The following is a 12,052-nucleotide window of genomic DNA, read 5'->3' as shown; positions in this document are numbered from 1 at the left end:
CTAACAGAAAACTGAAGTTCTGCAAGTTTAAGACACTTGCTCAAAGTCACACACCAACAAGTGGCAGAAGTAGAATTAAAATTCAAGAGAGAGAGAAAAAAAACCAAACCAAAGTTTGATCAAGATTCTAGATGTAACCATCAATTTATACAAAACTGAGGGGACAGAGGAATCATTTAATTACAATGCAGGGGTGCAGTCAGCAAAATCTAGACTGTGAAAACCTGTAAGATAAAACAACCCAGTTTTTCCCAACAAATAGGCAGTAAGGAAAAATAAAGGGGGAAGAGAGAGAGCTTACAGATTTTTAAAAAGAGATTTAAGAACTTATCAATCAACTGCAATAAACAGATTTTACTTGGAACTCTATGACCAAACAAGCTAAAGATTTCTGACATATTCAGAGAAATCTGAATGCTGACTGGGTATCTGATGACGTTAATTTTTAAGCTGCGATAATGGTATTTTGGTTGTGTTTTAAAAATTATTTTGTCTTTGTATCTATCTTTTAAAGATAAATACTGAAATACCTATGGATGAAAAAAATGAAATGAAGCTTGGAATTTACTTCACAACAGTCTGGGAGGGAGAAGTGGGTAGGGGTGGAAATACAATACAACAAGACTGGCCAGGAGCTGGTAATTGCTGAAGCTGATAATTGCTGAAGCTGAGTGACAGTAAGCAGGGGCTTGTTACAACACCATCTTTACTTCTATATGTGTTTGATGTTTATAGTAAAAAGTGAAAAAAAGAGAAATCCATGGAGAATTGACTCTGTCTTCAGTCAGCATACCTTCCCAAAGCTATCACCATGTTTGGGGAGTGGCGCAGGGAAGACATGCTATTGCTGAAACTAGGAAGCATCTCCGGGTGTGTTTTCTACATCCCTGTCCACGTTGAGTGTAACTTCCTACAAGGCAGAAGTCTTGTGCACCATGTCCATACAGCAGGGAGACTTTCTGATTGAGCACATCAGATTTTAGCTTCTGTCAAACATTATTTCTCCTTAAACACCTTACATTCATTCAAACAGTCCAACCCACTTCTTTTCAAAATCCTGCAAGTTTTTAAATTACCCACCAAAACAAGCAGACACCATAAAAATATAAAGGGCCAGAAAAACGAGGAAAAGGATAAGGAAGGTATGAACAAGAACTGAGCCACAAAGCCCTACAACCTCCCACCCACATAACTAGTAGGCCTTCAGTGGGGAGAAGCATGTGCGAGTACAGTTACTCTTACTGATCTCAGGATGGCGGCAGGGACGTTACCGATGAGGACCAGCCCACACCCAGACCACAGGGGCTGTCTCCTGCTGCTGCCCTCTTACTTCTCATCTAGGCTCCCTGGGAGCTCGGAAAAGGTGTGAGGCACCAAAGCGTCAGTAAAGACGCCAGGCAGGGCCTAAAGATGAAAGAGCCCATTCTTTCTCAAAGTCATTATTTTGGGGGGGTAAGCTCATTCATTTCTCAATGACAGTACAGACATTCCCTCTTTAGCATGGGGAATGAGACTCAGAAACAGAAGGCACTATCTCTGTGTTGCCTTCAGAGTAATTTTACCTAAAATGAACCTACAATTAGGAGTTTGTTGACAGCTGCCTAGATGTTATCAATCTAAAGGTGGAAGGGGCCTACACTCAGCAAATTCACCGATGTTCACCTTCTTTCAGGTTAAGACCCAGTGGGTGTTTTAACCATTAAAGTTAACTCCACATTTGCTTGTCTTCTGGAAAGAAAAGCACACTGTCTGCTGAGAATCACCAGAACTTCAGCAGGAGAAATGGATTTAAAGGCAGGAGAAAGAAGAGGAACGAGTCAAGGACCTGTTGGTGCTCACTCTTCCATCCTGGCTGACTGCCATGAAACGGGCACTGTACAATGGACTTCACTAAATGAAGCATGTCTGCTACCCACTAGTGACCAGCACCCTTCCAAGCCCTGCAACAGAGGCCCTCACATGGAATCTTATTTAGGGCCCAGAGTCAAAAAACAAAACCTTGAGAGCTTTCAGTAGCTGCCCACTCTCTTCTGAGGCAAACCACCACTCCCTGGGCAGAGCTGGGTTCCTGGGCCTTTTACAGACTCTACATGTAACTGCTAACTGAGCCATCTGGGGGAGGACTGTGGTGGCCAGCTCCAAGTCAGAAAGCAAATGAGGGAGGAGTAGCACTGAAGTGCATCTTTTACACTCTAGTCATCCGCATTCCATGAGAAAATTCATTACCCTCCATGTCTTTATGGTCAAACCAGAACTTCCCTGCTTCTAACATGTATTTCTTTTCATTCAGTTCTTCCTGATCAGCAAATACCTTTGTCTGTTTATCTTCACCCCGACAAACTCCTTAGCTCTTTACCATCATAAACCATCCCAATTTCCACAAGCTGAACTCTTCATTCTGTTATCACGGGAAGTAGTAGTCAAGAGGTGTGACCCCACCAGGAAGACTAAGTAGAGCACCTTTCGGGTGATTGCATAGTGTCCTTTGAGCTCATGCAGGGCCCACTTGATGTCCTGACTGCTGAGCATTTTGAAGTCGGCCATCAGGAGGTCAGCAGCTTGGATGAAGCAGCGCTGGTCAAGAGGAGCCAATTTAGAATAGTCAAAAAAGTCTATTTTAGGCAACTGGAACGAGAGAGAGGCACAACATTAGAGGCCAGACGGTGCACTTCCTATGAGGGGGGAAATCATTTGAAGAATTATTTACTACAGAATAGAATAATCTGACTTGTACTCATAATTACTCTAAAGGAGGATACCAACCCTGAATAGAGATGAAGAAAGGATAGTTCACAGAGGTTAAACAGGCTGCCTGGAGTCTGAAGACTAGTTTTACTAGTTGGAACTATGAAAAAGTATAGCTGGGGATTTGAACCCAATTTTTTAGCCATTTTCTTTTCACAAAATGTTTAGAAAAATGAATTTTTTTCCAGCTACAAAATACAGGCATACTTCAGGGAAACTGTGGGTTTGGTTCCAGACCACTGCAATAAAGTTAGTATCACAATAAAACGAGTCACACAAATTTTTTGGTTTCCCAATGCAAAAAAAGTTAAAGTTATGTTTACACCATACTGTAGTCTAGTAAGTGTGCAACAGCATATGTACAAAAAAAAGGTACATGCTGCATTAATAATTTATTGCTAAAAAATGTTAACCATCATCTGAGCTTTCAGCAAGTCAATCTTTTTGCAACAGTAACATCAAAGGTCACTGATCACAGATCACCATGACAAATATAATAATAAAGTCAGAAATATTGTGAGAATTACCAAAATGTGACATAGAGACACGAGGTGAACAAATGCTGTTGAAAAAATGGCACCGACAGATTTGCTCAAGGCAGGATTGCCACAAACCTTCAATTTGTAAAAAAAATTGTAACATCTGAAAAGCACAATAAAGAGCAATAAAATGAGTAATACCCATACATAAAAGAAAGAGTCAAAAAGAATTTGTGGCAAGTAGAAGGATGGTACAACAGATCCCAGTGAAGCAGTTCTGAACTAGACTTTCCTTCAACCGCTTAACACACTAAATGCTAGTCTGGATCACAAATGAAGACAATGATTAAGATTTTTAAAAACCAAACTGTTTATATCTTGATATAGGATTTGGTTACACAGGTGTATGTACTGTATATAAATCTTATACAAAAAGAAAAACTGTAAACAGACATTAAACTTTAGGCAATAATCTGCATGCTAAAGTATTTACGGGGCAGTTTATTGATGTTTTTGCAATTTACTTTGAAGTGCATTATAATGAAATCAAATATGAGAGGAATGAGCTGATGGACACGGGGATGGACGTATGACAAAATGGACATAGGAAAATGTTAACTTTTAATAGTCCTGCTGGTGGGTATATAGGAAATCAATGGAAAAGTCTTTTGACTTTACTGTATGTTTGAAAATTTCATAATAAAATGTTAAAAAAAACCCTAAAATGATACAAATAGTCCGGTCCAATTCTTGTTTATCTTAGGAACTTCCTTTGTAGGATTAAAGATATGGAGGATTTGTTTAATTCTTTGTGGAGAAGGAAAGACAGAGTTACAATGAAAGAAGTCAAATACAGAATTCAAAGTGACTCAGATGGAGAAACCCCACTAAAATATATATTCTGAAATCCTCTTTTCCTGGAGAGTCTTAAAAAAATATGTCTTGACAAAGCAGTTTATTCCCTTAAAAATGATGAAAAGGGCAGAGCATTTCCAAGTAGACACTGCAAAACAAGAGCACAACTTGCCTTTATCTCATCTTGGCTGGCAAGCAGGCTGCTATTGGGATTGATAAGGACTCTATCTTCTCTCTTTGGATAATCTGGATTTTCCAGAAGAAAATTACAAAGTCTGCAAAAATAAATGATGTTATTTTCATACTGCTTCCAAATCCCACACCTGCCCATTGATTCAAACGTAATGTGTGAAAATAAAGTTTCTAGACACACATTATAATTGACCTATCAGGGAATTAAAATGTTTGCAGATCAGAAAAACAAAACAAATAAATAGACAAAAGACAGTTACACTGAATCTCTATTTTTACTTGCTAATTTAAAAAGTAATATACATACTGATAAATATAAACTCTGAAGTTTTTCTATTAGTTGGGTATCAATATAATGAAGTCACTGACATTCTTACTGGTTGAACTGTATAGGGAAAAGTTTGTATTTACATTCACAATTAAAAATAGTTTTCTAAGAGTTAATAAATATAAATGGAACATAAAAGACCTTCTACTAATTCATTAATACTTTTTTTAACCCTACGGTAATAAATCCCCATGACAATCTGAGGGATGCTCAGTTTACTGTAAGGCTGGAGGAACAGACCATGTTTGCTTAAGAACAGACTCTCTTCATACCAAACTCACAACTTTGTCTTTTTATCACTACTATGAAATCCTTCAAAAGTAAGGATATAGAGAATAAGATAACATGAGAGATGTATCACCACCCAGATTTACAAATGTTAACTAACAAGGCCCTTCACCCTATAACAACCAAAGAAGGCAACGAACTGTACTCCTGGGATGATTCCACAGAAGCAAGTACAGCCTGGCGGTATGCAGCACGAGCCACTTCAGTAGCAAGAAAGCTTCCCAGTCACAGGGCAACCGGGGCTTCCCCTCTCCTCTACCTTCCTTCCCTTGCTCCTGCAGATTCTGAAGATGACTCCACTGCCTCGAAGGTGCCCCACCATGATTCTCACTCAACTCCCTTCTCCCCAGGTCTCTCCTGTCCAGTGTGAGGAGGGCAGCCTCTAATTAAGACAGGTCTAGCAGGAAGAAGACAGAGAAAAAGTGCTCACCTCCAGCTCCTCTTCTCACCAAGGGCCAGTGTTTGGGGACTAAAAACTAGGGAGGCATGCTTCTTTTGCAGTCCCCCTCATGACCCTCAGCACTGACCGGAATACAAAGCCCGACTGCAAAGCCCCCTCTTCCTCCTACTCCAGGACCGGTCAGCACACCTCAACACCTTTTTCTTCATCATCACTTCCAGGAGTCCCATGCTTCTTATCGTTAAGCTCTCCTCTTCCTATCACCACGCCCAGTCTCTGGAACACAATGCCAGAGGCCCAGAGAGGGAAAAACCCCTTTCCCATATTACAGTAGTAGCAAGGGGAGACACCCCTAGTCAAGAATTCTAAGCACATTTCCCATTAAAAGCATTGTCATTGATGGTGACTCTGTTCCAGTACAAACTGATGAGCACCACAGGTTATACAGATCTCTGAAGGCTAACCTGAGAATCAGTCACTGTTAAGAACCCAGTATTCGTGGAGAAAGGCATGAAGTTCCAAACAACCCCTTTAACATGCACAACTGGACGTACTACAAACCAGATGTGGAACAGCTCCTCCATTCCAATCTTACCTGTTTGTAACATTCTGATAAGTGTGGCTACCACAGGCCAACAGACTGCCCCAAAACCAGGAATTTGGGGAAAGATAAAAAGGTCAAATATAAAGTAATCTTCTTTAATAGAACAGCCATGCATGAGTGAAGCCAGAGGTCTCCTAAGTGGGATGCATGGAAGATGACCTGCTAGGGTGTTGGAAGAAAGTAGTAAAACTTCTGTTTCTAGTTTTTAAAATCTCATCCTTTAAAATGTTCTATTTTTATGCACTTTCTAAAGTGCATGCTATAGAATAGTAGGTATAATTTCTGAATCACCCCCACCCCCGCATTTTAGAGGTTCTTCTCTTAGCAATTCATTTTATATTTTCAACACTATTAAAAACTTCACATATCGAAATGCTGCAAGATGTGGAATTCCACATGGCAGATATCAGAGGCTCTCACTTTGAACTGTCAAAATTCATTTCCATTTTAATATCTTCTCTACCCTCACCAACACAACTTTCCTGGAATTAAATGACATTCAGTGGCACAGATAATTAAGAACAAAGTTTCCCTTCTACAGATATAAGCTACAACCAAATAAAATTAATATTTACAGCCTGGGGCAAACGCAGGGGGACGCCTGTCAGAACTCAAATCTGCCCACCTATTGGTATTATTTCATGCTTGATCTGACCTGACAAGCTAAAGGGTTTCGAGAAAGCACTCCCACTAAATAGGCCAAGCTAATATTCCAAGCTTTTATTCTTTAATAGTTGTTGCTGCCTCGATCCAATTTAAGTTGCATCACATGTGAGTGAAAAGTCTTAGTTAAAGCGTCAAAGAGTAGGTTACCATCACAGCAGGTTCTCTGGTGAACAGGCCCCTCCTGCTAAAATGACCAGCTGGTTACATCTAAAGGTGACTTAAAGACTGCACACAAAGTGACTGAGAGTCAGCCCCACAAAATACCAGCTTGCTCAACTCTGCTTTGGGCCTCCTTTCGGCCCTACATTAACAACATTCAACTTAGTTGTGAGAATTAACAACTTAGTCTCAACAGCCCAGGGACGAAAGGAAAGCAGTGTCAGGAAAATCATACTGTAAGTTTCAAAAGATTCAATACAGTTATTGAACATTCCCTTTCCTTTGGAATTCACAGGAATTTATGTTTAAGGATGAATATTTGCTTTTAAGTGATGCGAAAAGCACAGTCAGTAAGCCCCTAGAAAAAAGGACATGTATGAGACTCAGGAGGTAGGAGAACAGAACTGTCACAGAATCTGTCAATTTGATCACACTTTACCGATATTACATAGAAGACTAATTTTGCAGATATTTAAAAAATAATATATTCATCCGTAGAATAAGAGGGAAGCATTATAGTATACTAAATTTCTAAAGGATTACTTTAATATTTACTATAAGTTATTCAAAATACTACTTGGTATTTCCTATTCAAATCAGTATTCTGTTACTAAATGTGCTAGGTATATACTTTATCATTTATAGTTTCTAAAATGAACAAACATTATGCTTCATAATCAGGAAAATATTAACAAAAAAAGGAATTCAATGAGACAAGAGAAGGAGTAAACAATTCACATAGGAGGGAAATACAATTAGTAAACAAATATATGAAAAATGGTACACAGCTAATTATCAAAGAAATGCAACTAAAATACTAATTACTTTATGCCTAGTTAAAATAAGACCACTACTTAATATTGTTGAGGAATGATTAAACCAATTCATATACATCTCTAACAGCAACATAAACTGGCACAACTCCACAGGAAAGCTATTTGTTAGTTTGTTTGTTTTTGCTGCGCTACTTGGCTTGTGAGATCTTAGTTCCCCAACCAGGGATTGAACCCAGGCCCTCCGCAGTGAAAGCGCAGAGGCCTAACCACTGGACTGCCAGGGAATTCCCTGGAAAGCTATTTGGAAATATGTTTCAAGGATCATGAATCTGTTTATAATCCCTGATCCCAAATCTTAACTTTTAGGGTTTCAGCATACAGTGTATAACAAAAAAAAGGAAAAGTACTACACGGAATAACGCAGAATAATGTTTATCGGAACACTAGTGAAACTACGAACAGGAAAAATATTTAACAAAGAGGAAAATTCAATAGAATAATTTTTATTAAAAGTAATAACTAATAACACCATAAAAAATGGAAAATATTTTTTTACTTAACATTATTTCATAAAAAAGATATCCAAAATTGTATTTACCCTCCAAAAAAAATTATGTTTTCATTCCAAGAACTAAAAAGGTACGTTAAAAAAAAATCAGTTTGGACTTCCCTGGTGGCGCAGTGGTTAAGAAGCCGCCTGCCAATGCAGGGACACGAGTTTGAGACCTGGTCTGGGAAGATCCCACATGCTGCAGAGCAACTAAGCCCGTGTGCCACAACTACTGAGCCTGCGCTCTAGAGTCCTCGAGCTAGAACTACTGAGCCTGTGTGCCACAACTACTGAAGCCCGCGCACCTAGAGCCCGTGCTCCACAACAAGAGAAGCCACCACAATGAGAAGCCCGCACACCGCAAGGAAGAGCAGCCCCGACTCACCACAACTAGGGAAAGCCCGCGTGCGGGAACGAAGACCCAACACAGCCAAAAATCAATCAATCAATCAATCAATCAATCAGTTGTTTTTTAGTTGAGTGGAAGTCTAGGAAATATTTTTCATTGTAAAAATGTAGTTATTTCTGCTCAGTTTTGCTATGAATTTAAAATTGTTCTAAAATTAAAGTTTATTAATTAAAAATAATGCAGTTGTCATCATGTTGTTTACAAACTCAAAAAGAAAATATTTTAAAAGCTTAGAATAAAACAGCACCTTCACTTCTAGTAATGGCAGACCAATACTCCCAAAGATGAGAAACAAGACCAAAATTTAAAAATAAAATTAAAAAATTTCTACTTGAAGGTATCACTAGCCAACAGGGTGGTAAAGAAGGCCAAGTCTGGTTAAGACGACGGGCTTGGGAGGCATGTACAAGTATGCTCACAGCTGCATTATTTGCAACAGCCAAAAAGTGACAACAACCCAAATGTCCATCAAAAGTAGAGGGAAAAACTTAATTACAGCATTTTCATACAAGTGGAATACTACTTAGCAACAAAAATGCATGAACTATAGTTATACACAGCATGAAAGAATCTCACAAACATAATGTTGAAAGAAGCCAGTCATGAGAGAATACAGACTACATGAAATCTTCATACAGCATTCAAAGATGGCAGCAATGCTCTATTTTTTGAAGATTTCTGGGTGGTGGTTACATGAACGTTTGATTTGTGATAAATTATTAAGCTGTGCATCTTTATTTTGTGCATTTTTCTGTATGTGTATTATAGTCCAAAAATTAAAAAAATTAAGTTATACACAATCCAGAATATGGAGGAAAGGCTTGAGAAGAATGAATGGCGTGTAAAATAACAAAATGGCTTCCCCTTCCAGGAGTATGGAAGATTAAGTACCAATTAAGTACACAGGCAGTCTCCAATTGAAAACTGCTGAATGAAATATTAAAATAAAACTTTTAAAGTACATCAATATGTTTAAGTTAGTAAGGAGTTTTCAGGAGTCCAAACCTAAGTGAAACTGACACCCCTAAGAAATAGGCTAAACACAGAAGCAGTTTTTCTGAGGGCATTTGTTGATCCTAATAAACATGAGCCCTTAGTTTTCACAGGGCATACAGGATAAGAGACAAAGCTCAGAGACCACATGGAAAAGCATGCCTTAACACTGGATGCTGAGTGGATGGATGGGAAAACAAAACTCCCCCTGAGAATTTGTGAAGATTACCCAGTCCTCATCCAGGACTAAAGTCTTACTACCCAGGTAAGATAAAACTTCCAGACAACAACCTAAAGTAGTATTAGACTGACATTGCCCTGAGGCACATGACAAGTTAAAGCAAATCCTCCCTGAAGGAACCGTTTCTATCAAGACCTCAAGTAATGCGCTCACAGTCAAAATCTACAAAATAACGCAAGGAAACAGGACACCATGAGGCCAGGAGAAACAACAGAATGAGATTCACAAGAACTTCATGTGTCAGAATGATCACACCCAGAACACAAAGAAGTTATGTTTATTGTGTTTAAAGACCTAGAATGATTAAAAACACAAACAAAAAATAAAACACTAGAAGAATGGCCTGAAGAATTAAAGAATAAAAATACTAGAAATGAAAAACATATAGAAACTGAAATTAAAAACATAACGGATGGACTTACTAGCAGATTATACTCCACTGAAAAGACAAATTGGTGAGCTGGAGGTTAGATCTGAAAAATCATGTGGCATGCATCTCAGAAACAAAGAGATGGTGTTAAGAGCCATCATGGACAGGGGTTAGAAGAAAAGTGTTACAGAAGAGGGGAAAAAGAGAACAGGGCAAAAGAATTATTTAATGAGATTGTGGCTACAAAATTTCCAGACCTGACCAACATCATCAATCTACAGCCCAGTACAGTCTATATTCTAACTGTATTGCCTTAGTGAAATATACATAAGTGCAAAAATAACTACAAAACATTGTTTACTTCACTCAGTAGAGGTATTAGTACTAGTAACATCGGTACTATAATGTTAACATTATTTTATATATATTTTAGGATAAAGAAAATAAATATATTAATGTTATTAGAAATTAAGTTTTTAGTGGAAGAAAAAAACAACACATAAATGTAAAATTCAGAAAGATGGAGAAAAAAATTTTAATGTTAAATTTGAAAGGGAAATTTTGAATATAAATTCATGATTTAAAAAAAACTTATTTTCTTGGTTTGTCCCTTGAAAAGGTCCTAGAAGTAATGACAGGCTAGTAGGTATGATGAGCAAGTTTAGCCCCAAGATGTTAGTTTATAAATAACAAAAAAAATCCTCATTCTAAGAAACCTGGGTTTCTTGAGGGAAATGACAGATTCCAGGTTTTGGGCAGAGAAGTTGAAGGTAAGCCTGGGGTAACTTGGCCTATTAGAAAGCCAGGATGTGCTCAAAGACTAATGGAGTCATGCTAAAAAGACACAGGTGCATCTTAAGAGGCTCCTACTGGTCAAATTTAGGATAATTCAGTTTCAAAAAGAGAAAAATTATAACTGATTATAAAGCACCACTTATACAAAACCTTTATGTCTACAGAGATTTAAAAAAGAGCACAGGGCTTCCCTGGTGGCTCAATGGTTAAGAATCCGCCTGCCAATGCAGGGGACACGGGTTTGAGCCCTGGTCCGGGAAGATCCCACATGCTGCGGAGCAACTAAACCCGTGTGCCACAACTACTGAGGCTGCTCTCTAGAGCCCACGAGCCTCAACTACTGAAGCCCACACACCTAGAGCTTGTGCTCTGTAATAAGAGAAGCCACCGCAATGAGAAGCCCGCGCACCGCAACGAAGAGTAGCCCTTGCTCACATCAACCAGAGAAAGCCCGCGCGCAGCAACGAAGACCCAACTCAGCCAAAAATTAAAAAAAAAAAAAAGGCAAAATCTTCCTTACAGCAGAATGTCAGGTAATAATCTAGGTGGTGGATACAGGGTGTTCACTTTATAGTCTTTCAACTTTTTATGTTCAAAAATTACAGGGGGAGGGCTTCCCTGGTGGCGCAGTGGTTGAGAATCTGCCTGCCAGTGCGGGGGACAAGGGTTCGAGCCCTGGTCTGGGAGGATCCTGCATGCTGCGGAGCGACTGGGCCCATGAGCCACAACTGCTGAGCCTGAGCGTCTGGAGCCTCTGCTCCGCAACAAGAGAGGCCGCGATGGTGAGAGGCCCGCACACCGCGATGAAGAGTGGCCCCCACTCGCCGCAACTGGAGAAAGCCCTCACACAGAAACGAAGACCCAACACAGCCAAAAATAAAAATAATAAATAAATAATAAATAAAAAACTTAAAAAAAAAATTACAGGGGGAAAAAATCAGTAACATTAAAAAAAAAAGTAAGTGGGGGACTGTTCTAAATTAAAAAGCTAAAAAGATAAACAAATACATTTGAAACCTTGATTCCATCTTGGTTTAAAAAACTGGTAACAGTGCCTGCCTCTGGACGGAGGGGGAGAGATAGGGCTGCCAACGGCACCAACAGTGCCTTCGTATGAATTAGAAAAAAGTACCTCCTCTGGGCTGTTAACCTCAGAAAGAGGGCCCTTCCCTCTTGGTCAAGGCAGCCAGCTCCCACTCGCA

General features: G+C 39.1%; 1 protein-coding gene across 3 annotated transcripts in view; it reads right to left on the bottom strand.

Moving 5' to 3' along the window:
- Window positions 1-12,052, bottom strand: part of RNF216 (ring finger protein 216) — a 181,536-nt gene that overhangs the window by 119,957 nt on the left and 49,527 nt on the right. For all 3 annotated transcript variants that reach the window (XM_068524090.1, XM_068524091.1, XM_068524092.1), the window contains exons 6-7: window positions 4,252-4,354; window positions 2,461-2,625 (exon numbers count right to left, since the gene is read on the bottom strand). In XM_068524090.1, coding sequence (XP_068380191.1) covers window positions 2,461-2,625; window positions 4,252-4,354 — 268 coding nt within the window. The remainder of the gene's footprint in view (window positions 1-2,460; window positions 2,626-4,251; window positions 4,355-12,052) is intronic.

The sequence above is a fragment of the Eschrichtius robustus genome, chromosome 16, assembly GCF_028021215.1.
Source record: "Eschrichtius robustus isolate mEscRob2 chromosome 16, mEscRob2.pri, whole genome shotgun sequence".
NCBI classification, from domain to species: Eukaryota; Metazoa; Chordata; class Mammalia; order Artiodactyla; family Eschrichtiidae; genus Eschrichtius; species Eschrichtius robustus.
Note: the sequence above shows the minus strand (reverse complement) of the source record. Positions and strands in the feature narration are given on the sequence as shown.